We start from the raw sequence: 20,881 nt of genomic DNA, 5'->3' as shown, positions 1-20,881 counted from the left end.
CTGGGATCAAGGGGTTCAGCAGGCAGGAGGGGAATCAGGGCTGGGGCACAGGAGGAGGGCAAGGGTGCAGGCTCTGGGTGGCGCTTACCTCAGGCAGCTCCCGGAAGCCGCGGTATGTCCTCCCTCCGACTCCTATGTGGAGGTGCAACCAGGCAGCTCTGAGCACTGCCCTGTCCGCAGGCACCACCCCTGCAGCTCTCTCAGCCAATGGGAGTCGCAGAGCTGGTGCTTGGGGCAGCATGCGGAGCCCCCTGGCTGCCCCTATGCCTAGGAGCCGGAGAAGGGTCATACTGCTGCTTCCAGGAGCCGCGTGGAGCCACGGCAGGCAGGGAGCCTGCCTTAGCCCTGCTGCACCGCCAACCAGACTTTTAACGGCCCCGTCAGCACTACTGACGGAGCCGCCAGAGTCCCTTCTCGACCAGCATTCCAGTCAAAAACTGGACACCTGGCAACCCTAGTTCAAATGTGGCAATCTAAAGTTTCAGGCACCTACATGGAAGTGGCCTGATTTGCATTAGATGATATCCTGATGCTCCCCTTGACTTCGGCAGAAGCCAGACTTGCTCAGTGCCTCTGAAAATTAGGCCACTTCTATGTAGGTGTTTGAACAGGGATTTAGGGACTTGGCTTTAGGCCCCCAGGGGGTTTGAAAGTGTTGGCCTTAAAGTTTCTGCAGAGGACCTCAGTTTGAGAGTTCTCAGTGGGAAAACTCACACAAAGTAAACTGAGTGATACTCAGAAGGATGAAGAGTGGATATGGCCCCGCTCAACATTAAGCCTGACCGGATTTGAGCCTGAGCCTACAATTTTAACCTATGTTTCCAAGCAGTCTGAGCTGAGGCTTAGTCTATTAAAGCCCTCTCCTTTTAACTGCTTTTTTTTTTTTCTCTAGAAAGCCTTATTGTATATTTACGGTTTGCAATCACCAATCCTGTCTCACATCTCAACTTGCACTGCAAAAACTCATCCCAACAAAAGGGGAGAAGACGACAAAGATGGACCAGCTGCTATAGCAATACCAGAGAGAGAGTGAGAGAGAGAGGGGGAGGGAGGGGAGGGTGTGAGTGAAAGAGAGAAATAGAGAGAAATGATAAAATCAAATTAAAGAGCCATTGAGATTATGTAGAATTGGATGTGTGTGACAGAAAAACTGTGAAACTGTCTATACTGAAGGGAAGAGAGAGAAGGGAAAAGAGGACAGAAGAACAGAGCAAACCTTCCACCTTTTATCTTGTCAGCATCATGGATGAAGACTTGGAGCAGTTGGTCCTTGTTAGCCCTCAGAGACCCTCCCATAATCATCAAGGGAACATATGGCTCCAAAATCAGCTCCAAGGCACAAAGTAAGATGTGAGGGGGCACCTGAAGAACATTCACAGCACAGACTTCACATTGGAGTTGAACACGGGCAATTTGTTTTTCCCTTCATTTGCTCCGTTTCTGTGCCCTAAGAAGGGCAAAGTTAGCCTTCCTCGGGCATGTCTTGTCAGCTCCAAGCAGCTGCAGGGGATTAGGTGTTCAGCTTAACATTCTTCAGGAACACAATCAAATTGTAAGGGTAAGTCATTATTTCTCTGTTGTTTCTTAATTGTGTTTGTGAAGATCTGGCTTACGGTTTCTGCGAGGCTCTAAGAATACACTCAATCTGAAAGAAAAAATGAATTATTATTGCACCAAAAACATTGCTCTCAACCTACAATCTTGTTTGCAAAAAATCCTCTCCTTTGTGTCTGAGTGTTTGGGGGGCACTGACCTTTTCTTTCTTCCTATTTTTATTTTCCCAAATAAATTCACTTGGATTTTCTGAGGTTCACTCACCTCTTTCACACTGACAAGGCATTAAAAAGGGACTGGAAAAAAGGAAGCTTGGAGTCAGAAGTAAGTTGATGTTTTTTTCCACCTAGGTTCCTGTAATTGAGGCTCTTTTACTTTAAATTCCTTAGTTTTAATGATGCAGTGAGCCAACTCAGAAATCTGACAGAGAAAGACTTTCCTTTTTACAGCACCGTATATTTCAAAGGAGACAGGTTTCCATACAGGAAAGATTATTCTCCAACAGAGAAATGCTAATCAACATGGGAATTTTATGCATTGTCTTTATTGATGGCATTTTAAAAAACATGCATGAGGTGGGATATTGACTTTATTTATTGCCCTAATTTTCACAGCAGTTAGGCTTTACTTCCACTGTGTGCATTTGATTTAAACACACACCCCCCAGCACCTGCAGCACATGGAGTCTGATATTACCAGTGTCTGTGATGGGCTATGGATTTTTAAGCCTCTGCTTCTAAAGTCTGCCACTTCCAGGTCATCTTGGTGTTTCTGTCCTTGAATGTGCATGGGGAATGCCTACCTGGTCTGAGAGCAAGGAGAGAGATGGAAATAAAGGGGGAGCTGATAGGGAAAGAGATTCACAAAGTTGTTGCTGCTCCTCCAGACTGAAGTATCCCAAAAGACCACAATGGAGAACAGAATGGACAGGATCAAAACTAGCAATGGATCAACTCTGCTCTGATCAGTTGTCCCTTTAACCAGACTCTCACTACAGCAGGCATGATCTGTACTCAACAGAATGAGAGAAGCACACAGCGCTCAGAGGCTGAGACCTGCAACAGCTGAAACAGAATTGAGGGCTGAATTCTCAGCTTGCCCTTATTTCCTGTGTACATAGGAGTTCTGTTTCTGTAAGACTGTTTGCGACTTTATTGATTTGATGTAATTCTCTGCACATTCTTGTAGCTTTGGATCTTGGACATGAGAGGTCTGTCCACTCTCCAGCTGTGCTATCTTCCTACAGGAAATAGCACAGCTGTCCTTTTTGCATGCACACTCTGTGAGCTTCCATTAGCATACAGAGCAGTTGTATGAATGTGCATGGAGAAAAAGACTAATCCTCTATAATGAGTCCTTAGTTGATATTTGTCCATATTATGCACTACAAACTATACCATAATTTGGCATGATTTATAGTCGGGAGTCTGTGCTCAAGATGAACTCTGGGATGGAATAGTAAGCGGTGCAACAGGTCAGGATGGAGACACATTTAGTAGAGCTGGGGGATGGGCGCAGGACTGGAATAGCAGGGGAAGCTGCAGATCAGGAGTGAGGTATGCTATCAGAGCAGTAGGGGAGCCAAAGACTAGAATAGCAGAGGAGTGTTACAGGTCAGGACTGAGGTGCATTGGTAGAGCTGTGCATGGGAAGTCCAGGAATAGCAGGGCAGTGCAGGGGCAGGGGGAGTTCCAGGACAGGATTGAGGGTCACTGGCAAAGCTGTCTGGGGCCTGGGGCTGAAATATCAAGCAGAGGTAGCAAGTCAGCATTGCCATGCAAAGCTGGAAGGAGCAAGACTAGAATAGCAATTTAGCTCTAGGAGAAAAACAGGTTTCCAATACAGTTTTGTTTAGCTTTTCATTAAAATTGTATTGGTCCTTTGGCTTGTTCACCATCCATGTAGTTAAGACATGAAGCTTGCTTATCAGAGGTGCAGATCCTTAGCACAGCCTCTTCTTTAGGTGAAAGAGTTAGTATTACATAGCTTAAGCCAGTGTTTCTCAAACTGGGGTCGCCGCTTGTGTAGGGAAAGCCCCTGGCGGGCCGGGTCGGTTTGTTTACCTGCCCCGTCCGTAGGTCCGGGATCGTAGCTCCCACTGGCCACGGTTCGCCGCTGCAGGCCAATGGGAGCTGCTGGAAGCAGTGGCCAGTAAGTCCCTCGGCCCACGCCACTTCCAGCAGCAACCATTGGCCTGCAGCGGTGAACCACGGCCAGTGGGAGCCGTGATCAGACGGACCTACGGACAGGGCAAGTAAACAAACCAGCCCGGCCTGCCTGGGGCTTTCCCTACACAAGCGGCGACCCCAGTTTGAGAAACACTGGCTTAAGAGAATAAAAGCTGATTAAATGCTGTGCTGAACTCATATCAATCATAGTACCAGAAGTGCTCTGCCATAAGAGATATCACAGAATGGATCGTGGCTGGGCATAGCTCTAGCTGGTCTGCTTTAAATCGGGACCAGCATAAACTCACACACAACCATGTGCAAGATGTGGAAAAGCTCCATTAACTTTTATTGCTTTGTTTTTTAAAAAATATCAATTTCTTGCTGGTGGAAAGTGCTGACTCATCAGCACTGGAAACTGGATTCTATTCCATAGTGATTCTTATTCCAGGGCCCCACACTAAAGTATCTGAGCACCTCTATGCGTCCCCACAGGTGATGCGGCAAAGACAGTAGCAGGCTAAGCTTCCTTCACACTCCATAGCTAATAGGTCTGGTCCCCTGCGTGGGGGACCCACATTTAGGGAAGAGAGAAGACTTCAGCTTCCATGGGCCATCTAGCCCTTGGCCTCTCTGATGAGATAATGCTGGTTTTAATTATGTGGATTTCTGTCCACTGGCAATCTGGCCATCTGTCCACTATACTTATTGTTCATGACAGAGTTTCTGGTCAAGCATGTGCACAAGTCTCAATTATTACAGGGGAGGTTAAGACATGAAGCTTGCTTATCAGAGGTGCAGATCCTTAGCACAGCCTCTTCTTTAGGTGAAAGAGTTAGTATTACTGGGGCTTTCCCTAACATTTGCACCACCTCCTGGACAGTCCTGTGCAGTGTTCTATACCTGCTTTTAATAAACATGTGCCCAGATGCTTCATTGATAGGGGCATTAGCAAAATAATTAAAGTAAACAAATGAGTTAAATGTCACAGAATGGGACACTGGGACAGCAGCCTTAATACATCTGAAAAAAAACTTAAAATAAGTCATCTAAGTAAATGGAGAAAAGTATGTTTCTTGAGGATGATCGCAGCTGCCTTAAGAGAGCAATTTGAAGCCCTTTGAATTTGGCTCCTACCCTGCTACCTGGAGTGATGAGTCTATCAGCTGAGCTCTTTAGTACAAGGATTGCGCCTTCTATTGCATTTAGAAAGGGCAAAGCACAGTATCAGTGCCACAATAAAAAGTAATGAGCCTACAAGCGAAAATACAATTGGACCTGATCAGTAGTTGGATGGGATACCTTCTTCAGCAAAGAAGTACTGCAGAAAATGGTAATGGCAATTCAATAATGGTGACTCACTACAGCAGGCATGATCTGTACTCAACAGAACAAGAGAAACACACAGTGCTCAGAGACTGAGACCTGAAACAGAGTTGAGGGCTGAATTCTCAGCTTGCCTTCTGAGTTAGTACTGAACTTAAGGCCAAATATGACTGTACGGTGCTCCTGATATTGGAAGTGCCATTGTTCGGCCAAACTATACAACCAAAATCCTGATCACATGCAGTTAAGGAGTCCATAGCAGTTTTTGCAAAAGAAGAGAGGCTAGTCTCAGGGTTCTGCCCAAATTCTAGTTCAGGTAACTACAATTCTGCCCTCCTGGATTTCCTCTGCTCTCTCAGTTGGATGGTGTTTTCCACTAACTCTTACACAGTTGTGCAGTGTTGTTGTACATTACTAAGCAGCTGCTCAACTCCACATGGCTGCATTTCATTGGCAGAGAAAATGTGCATTAGATACACACATAGATTAAAGTCTTGAATCCTTTATTCTCTTTGTACTCAGGCAAAAACTTTGGCTTTAAGAACTCTGCCTAAGTAAAGGCTTCAGGATCTGGCTCATGGCCTGTAGAGAGTGGTGCAATAATTTGGATGAAAGATGCAGATCATAGCTGAAGAAACTGGTTACTAGAGTTGCTCTATGTCTATTTTCAGCTCTCCGCCTGCCTCCCAATGGCACTCTTCACTAGAGTCAACAGCTATTTCAACACTACTAGCTCTGTCACACATGGGCAAGAGAATTCAACAGAGCCTGGACTGACACACTCCCATGCCTACTACGCCCTCTGCTACTGCACCCTGATTTTGGCCATCGTCTTTGGGAATGTGCTGGTCTGCCTAGCAGTGCTAAGAGAACGCACCTTGCAAACCACAACAAATTACCTGGTGGTGAGTCTGGCCATGGCAGACTTGCTAGTGGCCACACTGGTGATGCCGTGGGTGGTATACTTGGAGGTGAGTACATCTTAGGCCATGTTTAAATAGCAACAGTGCCTTGTGGCATTTATACATGAGTGAGACACATTCAGAGCACATGAAGGCCACCCCTGAGTCAGCCAGCAGTGTCACTGTTGAGCATTCCCCATTGCTATACTTCCACAAGCTGAGCCTACTGCCCAGACTGGTGTCTCCTTCTGCTGATCTAAGACGCAGAAGGCCAGGAGAAAGAAGTTGAATCCAGGCCTCCTAAAAAAAAAAAAAAAGTTATTCCTGGGAGAATTCTGCACCTCTCCACAATGCAGACTTTGCGAAGAAGTTGAAATTCTGTGCAAAAAAATATTCTTTTCCTCCACAGAAATAGGCTGCAGAGCTGTTGGCTGCCACTAGGGGCTGCTGGACCCAGCAGAGCACAGCTGGCAAGTAGAAGACACTGCTGGGAAGAGGGGGAGGGAGTGGAGGCTTCCCAGCAGCTGCAGTTCTCAGCATGCCCTGAAGGAAGGAGGCGGCATGCAGGAAACTCCACACAACCCCGGGACCAGCATCAGGCTGTTTCTCCCTCTGGATCCCTGGGCTCTGGAGGGGAGGGGGTGCAACTGTGTGGGCTGGGGAGCACTGCAGCTGGGATATGTGGGGAAGGGGGTGCAAGTGTCTGACACCCCACACACGCACACATACAGAGTAGGCTCTGGGGGCAGAGGGCAGAGAAACAGGAACTGGGTTGTTGTAGGGGTTTCCTTTACTCTCTACTCCTGGAGGAATTTTTGTGTGTCTGTACTGTTACAGACATAGTTGCCGATAGATATTTTGAAATAAATTACCAAAATAATTGAAACTGGTGTGATTATATAGTGTTATTTTGACAAATAAAATATGCAGAATTTAAAAATATTGTGTGCAGAATTTTTAAATTTTTGTTGCAGAATTCCCCCAGGAGTACAAAGTGTACCAAAGCACTGATAGTGTTAGGCCAGCCCTGGGCAATAATTTCCAAGGCCTGTTGGCACAGGCAGAGAGAAGGACAGGGAGCCTGACTCTCCATTGCCCTGCATTCAATGCAGTCAAATACACCAGTGCTAAGTGGGTAGAAAATTATACCTTTTGACTTTGCACTGGTGTAGTGTAAATGACTACAGGTGGTACAGAGCAATGGAGAATATGACCCTAAAATTCAAGTTTCCCCACACAGCAGTGTAGAACACCAACTGTAGGGCCACTCCTGACTCGGTCATTTTTATTGATGGAAATCAATGAAGGTTTATTACATGAGGCTTTTTAAAGCTATTTTTGCACAAGTTCAGAGGAACCCACTGAGATATGTAACAACTGTAGCTAATGTGCATCAATTATAGTCATTAAGCCTGGTTAAACCTACAAAGGCTTTGGGGACTGTTATTCCATTAATGTTTCCTTTATGTTGTCTGGGTCATTCTCCTCAACTGACATCCATTGCAGAATCACCCTGAAGAGAAATGAAGGACCTGCTCTAGTCACAGGTGGTATGAATGGTGACATTGATGATTATTTATGACATCTTAGTGGATCAGAAATGAAAGAATACCATATTGCATGCCACATCACATTCCTAATTAAGTCAGTAGCAAAATACAGAAAAATCTATATAGAACTATCCCACAGCTAACGTAAGGAATATCTAGTACTAAGGTGTTAGATCTATGACTTCAAGAGGAGAAAGCAAACAAAGATGGAAATGAGGCAAAAAAATGAGGGGCACAATGAGAAAAGGTAAAGAATAAAGAAAATAAAAACTCAGGAAGGAGAGACTGGAGTGAATGAAATGTTAATAGTGGAAGAGAAATGCTGTTAGAAAACTATCCTCATTTCAAACCAACTACACTTTGCATCTACAGTATCTTGAGATCCTAGGATGAAAAGTGCTCTGTAAGCATTAATGAGTTCATCAATCCTCTTATTATCCACATTTTATGGATCAGGAAACTGAGGCACACTGTAGTGAAAATTCCATCTCCATGCAGCTTTGAGGCCACAGCCTAAGAATAGGAAGGTGGTCCACTTTGTAGCAGCAAAAACCTTTTCACCCCTGAAACAGAGAAGTGAAGTGCCTTATCCAAAGGAAGACCGAGAATCAGAAGGACAGCCAGGAAGAGAACCCAGGAGTCCTGACTCCCAGCCCACTACTCTGACTATTACACAGCACTTCCTAATCATCTAGTAATACAAAGGTGAGAAACTCAGAGTAGAGAAGGTGGATTTTCCCCATTGTTTGTAGAATAGGTGATCCCACCTATTGGCTGCAGTCTCTCACCTGTGAGCATCATTCTTTAGTACAATGGTGAGTCTGTTGTGTTTTGTCTAATAGCGCAGTGACCAACCATTCCCAGGGAAGACGGAATAATCCACTCCAATATAAAAAAATCATGTAAAATAGTTATTTCCAGGGTCCATTTTTGCCAAGACACATCTGAAGCCTGCTGCCACCCATCTCATAATGTATGGTACGACCAAAGGCGGTTGAAGATTTTACATTTACAAGTCATTTGCTATCCCAAAGCACTTTGTGTGAAGGTTGCCTATCAATTTTTTTTTTTTTTAAACACACAATCTGGCCTGGACCCTGCCCAAGAAATGAACTCTGGACCCTAATGTCCTTGCCAAATGTCATTCAGCCAATACCATCCCTTTCTGAGAAACACTGAGATGGTGCTAGTAGGCCAACCATAGCATAATCTTATAGCTTCAAACTCTTAGAGCCCAACCAGTCAGGTTTCTTGGCATAAAAACACCTATTCATCACAGAGATTGATGATTTGCTGAGGCTACTGCTACCATGGACCTTTCAAAAAAAAAAAATCTTTGATACCATTGATCATGAGCTGCTGTTGACATGAGTGGATGCAAATTCCATCTCCACAGGGGTGGATGGAATTGTCTGACATCTCAGAGGAGGAAGGTGGACAACTGCTTGTCCCCCTGGTGGCCTCTCTGTTGTGGAGTCCTATAGCAGTTAGTCCTTTCTTTCCTTACATCTCTGTGAAGCCAATGCATAACAACATGGGCTACAACATCAGAAGGCTAATGATACCCAGCACAATTCATCAGACCTAGAAGGTAGCCATCACTAGTGTCTGGCAGAGTTTGAAATCTGAATGGAAACCAGATGGCAGAAGCCAAATTTGAATAAGAGAGACAATGCTAATTGACAACGAGCAGCACAATAAAGTACACCGTCAAGTCAACAATAGCTTTCAATTAAGGGAGCATGTTTGCCCCTTAATATCAAAGTGATTCTAAACCTCATGTTTTTACATGGTTCATCATTGCTCCTGGACTCCTAGGTATGGCATCAGTGCACAGATATGACTTAAAATCTGCAGATGTCCATATTTGGTTTTGTATATTTTTAAAAGGGGCTCAGTGGAATGAAGACTATAATCCCATTATTCAATATGTGTTTGAGACATTCACATTTTAATGTTTTTTTCATTTATCATTTCTACCTTTTTTGAGACTCCATGGCTGTCAATCCAATACCTTTCACTGGCAATATTTCCAACAGTGTTGGAAAAGCTAAAAATAATGTTGGTCTTGTGGATAAAGCACAGGACTAGCAGTCAAGAAATCTGAAGTCAATAGGAGTTTTGCCAGGATTTCACCCATGGACTCTATTCCCACCAATCAGAGGGGTAGCCGTGTTAGTCTGGATCTGTAAAAGCAGCAAAGAATCCTGTGGCACCTTATAGACTAACAGATGTTTTGCAGCATGAGCTTTCGTGGGTGAATACCCACTTCGTCAGATGCAAGTAGTGGAAATTTCCAGGGGCAGGTATATATATGCAAGCAAGTCTGGTCCTGAAGTTCTTTTGCTGCAGGATGGCCACCTTAAGATCTGCTATTGTGTGGCCAGGGAGGTTGAAGTGTTCTCCTACAGGTTTTTGTATATTGCCATTCCTAATATCTGATTTGTGTCCATTTATCCAGACTTCAAAGAGAAACTGCTGAGCTTCAGTTCATCTGCAAATTTGACACCATCAGCTCAGGATTAAACAAAGACTGTGAATGGCTTCCCAACTACAGAACCAGTTTCTCCTCCCTTGGTTTTCACACCTCAACTGCTAGAACAGGGCCACATCCTCCCTGACTGAACTAACCTCGTTATCTCTAGCTTGCTTCTTGCTTGCATATATATACCTGCCCCTGGAAATTTCCACTACTTGCATCCGACGAAGTGGGTATTCACCTACGAAAGCTCATGCTGCAAAACGTCTGTTAGTCTATTAGGTGCCACAGGATTCTTTGCTGCATTCCCAGCAATGTCACTCACTCATTGTGATCTCAGAAGCCTGTCACCTCATCTGTCTGTGTCTCAGGTTCACCATGTGTGGAATCAAGTTAAAACCCACTTAATTCACAAGGGTGGTTGTGAGGATTAATTTAATTAATAGTTATGAAATGCTTTGAGATCCTCAGATGAAAGGCACTAGGAAGGTCACATAAGTATCCCACTAGAATATGAGAACCAGAAAGGCAAACTGGCAAGTCCTAGTTTAGTTAACAAAGCTAAGTGGAATAGATGAAGAAAAGAAATATCAAAAATAGCAAAAAGGTCTATAAAAAATTCAGTTGTAATAATCTACGTCAAATTCTGATCTCAGCTATCCCTGGACAAATATTAAGTAATTCCACTGACTTCAATGGAGTTACTCCACATTTAGAAGTGCTGATTGGGGCAAATGAGAACAGATTTCAACCCATCATTTTGATCTAACAAACATCCCTTTTCTATATGCTAAGACTCAGTATGTAGTCAGTCTAGTCTGAATGTGTAACCCTGAGAGGTTTCACTTCAGAGCATTTTCTGCCAAGATTTTCTTCAGTTTCACTTCCAGTGGTTCATATTCCCAGAGTTTTATGTGCTAATGAGCCCAGAACTTTGGAAGCTACCACATTTGACATAAACGAGTTGTGTCAGGTGCACCTGGCTTTGATGCAAATCCCTGACTCCAACTTCTGGTGAAAGGTTCTTGAACCTCCACAGAACTTATGACGAACTTATGAGTTTTGTGTTTGCATCAAACTATGAAGCCAGATCTCCTTTTTGTGATTCTGTTGCAAATGTTTTTAGTATTGTCAATTTCACACATTCAAAAAATGATGACTTTGGTCTCAAACTATCATGACATGGGCTTACAAATTTAGATTTATAAAAATAACTTGTAGGGTCTTTGTTTTCTAGAGTCATAGCCTTTATGGTTCAGGTTTTCAAGCTTTTCTCCATAGCCATGAGGGCTAGAAACCTAGCTTTCATTAAAAAGAAAAAAAAGTAAGATTCTCACCTAACCATGTGTCTCCAGGAGACACATGATTAGGTGAGAATCTTAGCTTTCAAGAAAAGCACCAGATAGCACAATACATCACCATATTTTGCACAGCTCTGCTTCTAACCTGCCTACACAGCTCTGTAAATGCTGGCATGAAACAAACAGTAACTAATGAATAACAACGAGCATTTCAAATACTGGGCAATAGGACCATAAAGGGGAGCTGAACAGATGCTGAATGCTTCATTCATTCAAGCACATAGTTTTCAGTAATTAAAAACATCAGTAAGCAGCAGCGTGGTCTCATTTCAGAGAATTGCCTCCTCGTTTGCTTTCCGCACTTTCCACTCTGCCTGTTGCCTTAGAAGCTGAGATTAATAACAGTGCCACTTACTGACTGACCTTGCATGAGTGTTCCTGAGGTGAGGAATTGTACACCTTTGATTGCCCATGGTGTGGTAGGAAGCCACTTTCATGACACCATCATCCTTTGCTCCAGATGTCGTGCATCACTTTCTGTAGGTCCAGGAAGGCTGGATGCAGACTGGGGATAAGAGGGGGAAGCACATCATTCCACACTTACCCCACAGGAAATGAGGAGGAAAATTATTACACTCACATACTGCATTAGTTTTCCCGCAGAGCCTCTCTGCTGTGATGCATCCTCTTAGGGGGAAGCAGCTGTCTATTGAGGAGTCCTTGAAGCCATGCTCTCAGGAAACTGGGGTAGGTTGGGCAAGGAGCCAGTGCAAATGTCTGGTTGATATCCAGGATCCACTTGGATCCCAGGAAATCTGCAGAGTTTGGAAGGTGAACCCCCAGTTCTTCTGCAAAAGAAGGGCAAATCCAACCTCCTGAAATACGAATTTGGATTCCTCCTTACTCCTCCCCACAGGTTTTCCCTCTGGAGGATAAAATCAGCCCCTGGCATTAACTCACTCTGCACCTTTGATTATACTTAGTTGATAGAAGGGAGGCTTCTTTCTGGTTTCTCTCCTCCTACACATATCACTATGGCAGCAGGAGCTGGGAGCAAGACCTCATGCCATCCCAATAGCTGGGAAACAGAGGTGTTTGTTACAGATATAACATGCTCCCAGAGGTAACATTTTCATTTAAAAAAATGAATTTGGTTTTATTTTTTGAAAGTTCCCCTCCCTTTGCCAGCATGGAGAGAGGCATATGTGTTAAGAAGCATGCTGTGGGCAGCCTTACCTAATGACCAGGACTGGGGTGATCAGGCCTAGTGACCAGAACCCAAATGAGGAGCCAAGTTACCAAGTCCAGGGAACAAGCCAGAGCCGGGAAGCAGAGGGCAAGAGTCAGAACTAGAGCAGCAGCCAGGGCAGGAGCAGGAACCAACTACAAAGAGCAAGGAGTAGGCACGATCAAGACCAGAAACACAGCTACAAGCATGGACCTGTACTGAGCAGCCAGAGACCCAGCCCTGCTACAGGTGTTAAGAAAGTGCATGCAGGAGTCTTCAACCAATCAGGAGACCAGATTAATTAGCAGACTGGGGGCAGGAGGGGAGAGAGAGAAAGAAAAAGAGTGTATGAGAGAGAGATCCTGCCCCTCTGAGCCTGATATCCAGAACAGGGAGGCTAGTGCTAGGAGACCGGTACTCGTTAGGGTTGCCAGGAGTCCGGTTTTCGACTGGAACACCCAGTGAACAATGGACCCTGGTGGCTCCGGTCAGCAGCACAGTGGGGGCCCGGGGCTAAGGCAGGCTCCCTGCTTACCCTAGCTCTACGTGACTTCCAGAAGAGGCCACTAGGTCCCTGAAGCCCCTAGACACATGGCAGCCAGGGATGCTCCGCGTGCTGCCCCTGCACCTACTGCCAGCTCCCATTGGCCAGGAACTGCGACCAATGGGAGATGTGGGGGTGGCACCTGAGAGTGTGAGGGAAGCACACGGAACTGCCCTGGCTGCCCTGAGCCTAGGGGCTTCAGGCACTTGGCAGCTGCTTCTGGGAGCGGCGGTAAGCACTGCCAGAACCCCACATCCCAAACCTTGTCCTGCATCCCAACCCCCTGCCCCAAGCCGGAGTCCCCTCCTGCACCCAAACTGGGAGCCGGCACGCCACACACCCCCAACATCCTACCTCAGCCCTGAGCCCCTTCCTACACCCCAAACGCCTCATCCCCAGCCCCACCCCAGAGTCCACACTTCCAGCCAAAGCCCTCTCACCCACTGCCCCAACCTCTGCCCCAGCCTGGAGCCCCCTCCTGCACCCCAAACCCTCTGCTGATCACAGCTGCCGTGGTATCACCCAGGAAGGCAGCCAGCTGCTGCAATAACCTGCACCCATCCCATTTAGGGATTAAGTGCTTAAAGCCAACACATCAAATTGCCCCCAGAAATGAACTGGGAGCCAGTGCAGATCACAGAGCACATGGGTAATACGGTCTCTACGAGAAGCCCCAATTCAACAAGCTGGCGGCCACATTCTGCACTTAGCTGACGTGTCCAAATGGTTTTCAGGTGTACAGCACATTGCAAAGATCCCGTCTGGAGGGAACAAAGGCAGGGGTCACTGTGGTGAGACCCACATCTGAAAGGAAAGGTCGCAACAGCCTGACCAAGTGCTCTTGGTCATTGCTGCTGCCACTGCATTGAAGCAGGTGAGGAGCCTATCGAAACCATGAACTGTGATCCTGAGTAAACATTTGGGCAAATTCCCTCATTCGAAGCAGCTTTTTCTTCCACTATTTCTGTGGGGTGGAAAGGTTGGGGGCAGCCTTCCTTTCTGCTGCCCTTGATTTTCTGTGGATTAAAAACACGCCTTCTGTCTCCGTGGCTGTCGCTCGAATACTTTTCACCAGCACTAGCAACAAATTTATTAGAGGTCCTGTAATGGACAGTTCATCAAGTGCTCTGAACAGCTTAATGATCCTTGGTGCTTTACAACCTAGCCAGTGGAATTTGAGTCTGGCATCAGTGTGAGAGGTGAGTCAGCAACATGAGTCTTCATTAGAAATCTAGGGGAAATGAACGGTCCAAGGAGCTATGGCCTGTTCTTCAGTAACTAATAATCTAGGAGGTGTTCACATCTGACCTTGGTGTGTTCAGAATTCCCAAAGCATCTCCTGAAGATTCAACTTCCCAACACTAGCACTTAATGAGGACATTACAGTCCTGCAATTGGGCCTCCGCACTGGTGCTTAGCTAGGTAACATGGGCATTTACATGCCAAAGTGTTGATCTGAGCGTATGCAGAATTTAAAAGTCCTCACTAAAATCTGACAGTTGGGCTGAGCATGTAACTAATCTGTCACTAGCCACCTCCATGACATTATTCCATATATTTTACATTATATTTTAAATGTAAATGAAAGGAAACTACAAATGGGCACAAACCAAACCCCCAAATTTCATGACACTGAATTTTGGGAAAGTTTGGATCCAGATCTAATATTCACAGTTGGCAGCTCAGGCCCACCTTTAGAACAAGTAAAATAAGATTTCAGACAAAATCCTGGAGAAGGATCTGTGTGTCAAGTGACTATGCAAAATCCCTGGGCAACAGAGTCACTTTCCCAGTTCATTGGCTCTGGAATAATTCCAGAAGCCAAGCTGGGAAACATTCTTAGCTGCACATTTTTGGTTTGTTTTGTCTGTGATTTTTCTTAAACAGAGGAACTGTGTATTCCATTAATTGTCATTCAATTTCTGTGGCAGTCTTCATGCTAAAACACTGGGGTAGGAGCAGTTTTCTCCTAATTTTCTCACCTTCATCCCCTTGCAGCACACACAAAGCAGTGGAATGGGAATCAGGACTCCTGGGTTCTATTCTTGAGCTACTACTGAGAGACTCTGGGCAAATTGCTTAAACACTACATGCCTCAGTTCCCCCCCCCCCCTCTGTAAAAAAGGGCATAATAATGCATCATTAATGTTCATACAGTCCTTTTGATAGCCTCAGATGGAAGGACCAATAGAAGTGCAATGCATTGGTATCCAGTATGAAGCAAGGCTAATATTTTGAAATTGATGTTCAGGTGACTGGAGGAGTCTGGAATTTCAGCCGTGTCTGCTGCGACATCTTTGTCACTATGGATGTGATGATGTGCACAGCCAGCATTTTAAACCTCTGTGCTATCAGCATTGACAGGTAGGAGCCAAGGAGATTCGCATGAAGCTAGGAGTAGGTCTTGGGACTGGGGATGGAAGGGACAGCAGGCTGCGCCTGCTTGCACAATGGCTAGGTACAAATACCTTGTCTAAATGCCAAAGGTAAAGCAGATATCTGTGAGAACCCAGTCTTTCTTGAAAGTCTCCAGCCACCATCATCATGATGAGTATTGTTGTTGCTACAGTCGTGCCTCCCATGTGCTAGTTGCTGTACAAATATGGAAGATGGCACAGTCCCTGATGGAAAGACCTTATGCTATAAAAAGGCAGGGAAACAGACGGTGGGGAAAAGCAGCACATCATACAAGGAAAGTGTTCATGGGGTGGTTTTCCATGTCTCAATAATAGAGGGGAAGATTTTCAAAAGTACAAAAGGGAATTAGGCATCTAACTCCCATTTGCCCTTTGCAAGTCTTGCCTGTGAGGTTTTAATAAACACTGTTTAAAAGAGAGAGAAGAACTATCTGGGTGTGCTCTCCAGCCTTGCCGTAGTTTTAACACACCCTGAAGTGGAGCAGATGACTGGTAACATTGTGGGACTGAAGGGATTAGTATTTAAATCAATTTCCAGTGAATGTCTGTGGGTGGTGGTGATAGGGATGGCCACAAAACTCAGCACAGACCTCAGAAGGCACAGCTTTAGGGGGCTGAAGTCCCTGGGGGTTGGGAGACTGGGGGGGAAAAAACCACATCCTGCCATTCTCCTTCTGCCATGATTCAGAGGAAACTGTGCAACGCAAACCTTGCAGAGGGCCTGGTCCAAAGCCCACTGAAGTTAGTGGGAGCCTTTCCACCGATTTCAACGACAGGATCAATGAATTGGCTCATTCCCCGAGTTTCCAGCCTTATCTGTCATCTTCCCCAGACCTCACAGCATCCAGAGCTGGTAGCCTCCATTCTAGCCTTCTGCCTCACCACTGGGGCAATATCAGCTGTTCATCAAAATCTTAACCATAGGGATGATGATAAGTGACCGTCTGCTTCTCTGTTGTTCCTCTTGCTCCCTTTCCCACCCTGCTTGCCACCATTGCAAATCCTTGCTCTGATTATTCAATTTCCTGGTTCTCTCCCTCTCTCTTATATCCACTACTTTCACTACCATATTCCCTGTCTCCCATTCTCATGCTCCCTTCACTCCTCCCTGTCAAACCTGGGCCTCTCTCTCTCTCTCTCTCTTTGGTTTGATCATGGTCTCCTTTCCACGCCTTTCTTCCCCCTCCCCCTCTCTTTGGGGCTGCTTCCTTTGCAGGTACACAGCAGTGGTGATGCCAGTTCAGTATCAGTATGGCACAGGGAAGAGCTCCTGCAGGAGGGTTTCCATTATGATCGTGATGGTCTGGATGTTGGCGTTTGCTGTATCCTGCCCCCTCCTGTTTGGCTTCAATACCACAGGTAACAGCAATTTCCAGAGCAGGAGTGCCTGAGCAGGATTAGACATGGGGGCAGGGCCGGCTCTAGACCCCAGCGCGCCAAGCGCGCGCGTGGGGCGGCATTTTCCCGGGAGGGCGGCAGGCGGGTCCGGCGGACCTTCCACAGTCATGCCTGCGGAAGCTCCATCAGAGCCGCGGACCAGCTGCAAGAGGTCCTGCGGAGGCGCGGGACCGGCGCCCGGCAGCACGCCCCCTGCGGCGTGCTGCCCTGCTTGGGGCGGCCGAATTCGTAGAGCCGCCCCTGCATGGGGGTCCCCAAAGTTGGCCCAAAGGCCAAACGGGGCCTACAAAGTCTGACCATCAGAGGCGGCTGCTGAGAACTACAAATCCTTCATCTAAAGAGGGGAAGGGGTTCAATTCACAAAGAGGCCCTATATTTTAGAGCACTCTCCAGTCTGACATTGGACTGTGGCACTTGCTGCCATTCTAGTGCATTGGTCTGTGCTTGATTAGCTCAGCCTAGACTTTACCCAGAAAGTGGAGGCACTCACACAGACAGACAGACAGGCCGAGATGTAACTTGGCATGCTGACCTATATCTCTGGAGCTGCACCTCTGTGACACAGTCCCTAGGCTGCATTAAACACAGGCCACATTTGGCCCATGAGCCACACTTTGGTTCACCTTGATGTGCACCAAAACATCCTTGTAGTTCCTGAAGTCCATAGCAGCCTAACCACTCCCCGCTCTCTCTCTCTCTCTCTCTCTCCAGGAGACCCTAGTGTCTGTTCCATATCCAACCCTGATTTTGTCATCTATTCCTCGGTGGTATCCTTCTACCTTCCCTTCATGGTCACCTTGCTGCTTTATGTCCGGATTTATTTTGTGCTGAGGCAGAGACAGAGGAAACGAAGCCTCTCCAGGCAGGGCAGCCATAGCATCAAAGCCTGTTACACACAGAAAGTAAGACCCAAATGAAAGCAGTCTGAACTCACCAGATGTCAGAGCATTCTCTGCCTCCACCCCCATCTTTTACACTGAGCCTGGGGAGCCTATTGCTTAGTGCTTTCCATCACGACATAGGAAACCTGGGTTTGACTCTTGCTGCCCAATCTGGGAGGGGTTGGGAGTCAAGGCATTCAGTGCTAGGCATGAAGGAAGAAAAATACCTCCTGTTGCTCAGCAGAAACACCCCTGGAATAGGGGCTCCAACCAAAGCCTTGCCCAGTCCTCAAACAAGGGGATACTGTTCTGGAGCTTATATCCATATCTCCACTCTCTAAGACCATCACAGCAGAGAAGGGCAAGGCCTAAATAAGTGTTTCCTCAGAGCTGTGACAGAATGACCCTGCAGCATTCTCGCTTTTTTTTCCTTTCATTTGTATGGATATTTTAATTATCAGAACCTCCGGCTCTCCTCACCTAGCAGACTCAAAGGGTCAAACAGCTACAGAATTCTGCATGCTCTGCTCCATATGTGGCTCCACAATATTGCATTAACGTGTGAAGATTCCTCACAATAATGCTACACTGGAAAATATGCATAAGGGGAGGCAGGGAAGACCACTAAGCACAAATATACTCTGAAGTCAGGTGGCTGGGAAGTGGAGGGTTCATATCCAGGGCTCTTGTTCATCCAATTAAAGATAGAGCTAGGGCACAGGTCCTAATTTAGGCTCCTAACTTCCACTAATATTAGTACAAGTTAGGAGCCTGATCACCTTTGAGGATCTGGGCCTTGGTGCAAAGTACAGATGCAGGGTTCTAGGTCATCCCACTGTGAGATAGGGGTCAGGTGCAAAGTTCAGCTCCAGCTCCAAGAATGGATCTGGAACCTCCCCAAAGTTTGGGTGAATTTGCATCCTGGGCATTGATTCAGGCCTACTCCTTGCTGCCAAAAGGGAACAAGAGCTCCCCTGAGTCCTGCTTTACACATGGCCTGGCAAACTGCATTGTTCACCCATAGCTCCTGACATCTCTGTGGGTTCCTCCATTTCAGGAGCACAAAGAGAGGAAAACTCTGCACCATGGGCACCAAGACCCCCTCTCATCCCATCTGCAGCTAAAATCCCCAATCCAAGAGCCCTCCCCTGAAAAGAAGCTGCTGACCCCCTCTGACCTGCAGCAGTACTGCAGCTTCTGCCACCAAGCCTCCTTCCCCAAGGCCGGGACCAATGGAAATGAGCTAAAAGAGAAGAGGAGACGCAGAGAACAGGGCTTGGAGGTGCATACACTCAGCAATGGCAAAATCTTGACCTCTTTGAAGCTAGTGCACCAGCAGCCCCGGACAGTACAGCTGAGAGAGAGGAAGGCCACACAGATGCTGGCTATCGTTCTGGGTAAGTGAGAAACATTCTGCTTAACCATCTCACAGGGCAGGGTTCTGTGAGGCTAAGTGTTTGGAAAGTGCTTTGAGATCTCCACATGGAAGCTGCAATTGAAATGCAAATTACCAGCATAAAGTAATAAAGGACTTTTGTAACTCAGGGCCCCAGCTGGTGTGAATTGTTACAGTGCCACTGAATTCAGAAAGATCTCTTCTTCCGCAGAAGGAAACATTAAGGGACAAGGAAGAGAGACTTAAAATTTCTGATAATCATCTCAACTTTTGGGTGCCTCTCTGGACAGTGAATGTTTTGATCTATCACTTATTTTTGACCACCACCACCCCAGGTGTAGGTCAATAAGAAAAGTCCCTTCGGGCTTGTCTTCACTCGGGGTAAGCGACCTAAGTTACGCTACTCCAGCTATGTGAATAACGTAGCTGAAGTCGACATAACTTAGGTTAACTTACTGCAGTGTCTACACCGTGCTGAGTTGACGGCAGACACTCTCTGGTTGATGTCCCTTACTCTTTTCAGAGAGCTGGAGTACTGGGTAGGGTTGCCAACAGTCTAATCACACAAACCCAAACACCCTTTCCCTGCCCCGCCCCTTTCCCGAGGCCACGGCCCTGCCCCTTCTTCCAGGCCCCACACCCTGCTCACTCCATCTCCCCCCTCCCCGGTAACTTGTTCTCCCCCACCCTCACTCATTTTCACCAGGCTGGGGCAGGGGGGTTGGGTGCAGGAGGGGGTGCAGCGATGCAGGAGGTGGTGCAGGAAGGGTGAGGTGCGGGCTGTGGGAGGGAGTTTGGGTGTGGGAGGGGGCTCAGGGCTGGGGACGGGGATCGGGGTGCAGGCTCCGGCCAGGCAGCGCTTATCTCGGGTGGCTTCTGAAAGCGACTGGCGTATCTCCTCTGGCAGTGGTTACTAGGCAGGGAGGCCAGAGGGTCTCCACGCGCTGCCCCCACCTGCAGGCACCTCCCTTGCAGCTCCCATTGGCTGTGGTTCCTGCCTCTCTCTCTGTAAATAAGACCACGCCTCTCTATTGGTTTCTGTAGTTTAGTGAGTTACATCTGTCTTAAAGAGCAGGAACCAGCCTGAGTTGGTGAACATGTGCATGCAGGGAACATAACTGTGGTGGGTGTTGTGAACCTCACTTTACAAAAGGGGAAAATGAGACATGGAGAGGTGAAGTGACTTGCCCAGGCACACATCTGGCAGAAGAAGCCAGTCTGGCATGGATATAAGTGAGGGCAGAGTTTAGCCCTGAGCAACAGCATTAATCCAAAATCAATATGTTCTCTCATCTCTCCTTTAAACCCTAGGGACATTCGTAGTCTGCTGGCTGCCATTCTTCATGACCCACATCCTGAATACCCACTGCCAGGCTTGTCACATAACCCCGGAGCTCTACAGTGCCACCACCTGGCTTGGTTATGTAAACAGCGCTCTCAACCCCATCATCTACACGACCTTTAACACTGAGTTCCGCAAAGCTTTCCTCAAGATCTTGTGCTGCTGACAGCGGGCGTGGAAGGACAAAGGCTTGATTTAATAGTAAACCCAGGAGGGTGTGGCAGGCAGGAGCCTACTGAGACAGTGCCATAGTGAGAGGCCACATGGATAGACGCTCTCAGCAATCAACGGAGAGAAAGCTTGGGATCTTCTGTCCCACAAGTCCCAAACGCTTCAGCTAAAGAAGAATCTCCACTGGCTGTTGCTGTATCAGGGTTTCTATCCCCTGCAAGCTG

The 20,881-nt window shown here is 46.8% G+C and overlaps 2 protein-coding genes across 2 annotated transcripts in view; one reads left to right on the top strand and one right to left on the bottom strand.

Annotated features, from left to right (window-relative positions):
* The window catches only part of TIGIT (T cell immunoreceptor with Ig and ITIM domains), a 52,070-nt gene extending 39,420 nt beyond the window's left edge, over positions 1-12,650 (bottom strand). The window contains exons 1-2 of the mRNA XM_039491028.1: positions 12,517-12,650; positions 11,696-11,845 (exon numbers count right to left, since the gene is read on the bottom strand). Coding sequence (XP_039346962.1) covers positions 11,696-11,777 — 82 coding nt within the window. The 5' untranslated portion in view covers positions 11,778-11,845; positions 12,517-12,650. The remainder of the gene's footprint in view (positions 1-11,695; positions 11,846-12,516) is intronic.
* Positions 1,356-20,652, top strand: DRD3 (dopamine receptor D3). Its single transcript, XM_039491012.1, has 7 exons — positions 1,356-1,558; positions 5,720-6,019; positions 15,304-15,416; positions 16,686-16,828; positions 17,579-17,769; positions 18,806-19,145; positions 20,456-20,652. Exons 2-7 carry the CDS (start codon positions 5,738-5,740, stop codon positions 20,650-20,652), a joined length of 1,266 nt encoding a protein of 421 aa, XP_039346946.1. The 5' UTR covers positions 1,356-1,558; positions 5,720-5,737.
* Positions 20,653-20,881: the final 229 nt, after the last annotated feature.

The sequence above is a fragment of the Mauremys reevesii genome, linkage group 1 (assembly GCF_016161935.1).
Source record: "Mauremys reevesii isolate NIE-2019 linkage group 1, ASM1616193v1, whole genome shotgun sequence".
Classification (NCBI taxonomy): Eukaryota; Metazoa; Chordata; order Testudines; family Geoemydidae; genus Mauremys; species Mauremys reevesii.
The sequence above is the reverse complement of the archived record's forward strand: the minus strand, read 5'-3'. Positions and strand labels throughout refer to the sequence as shown.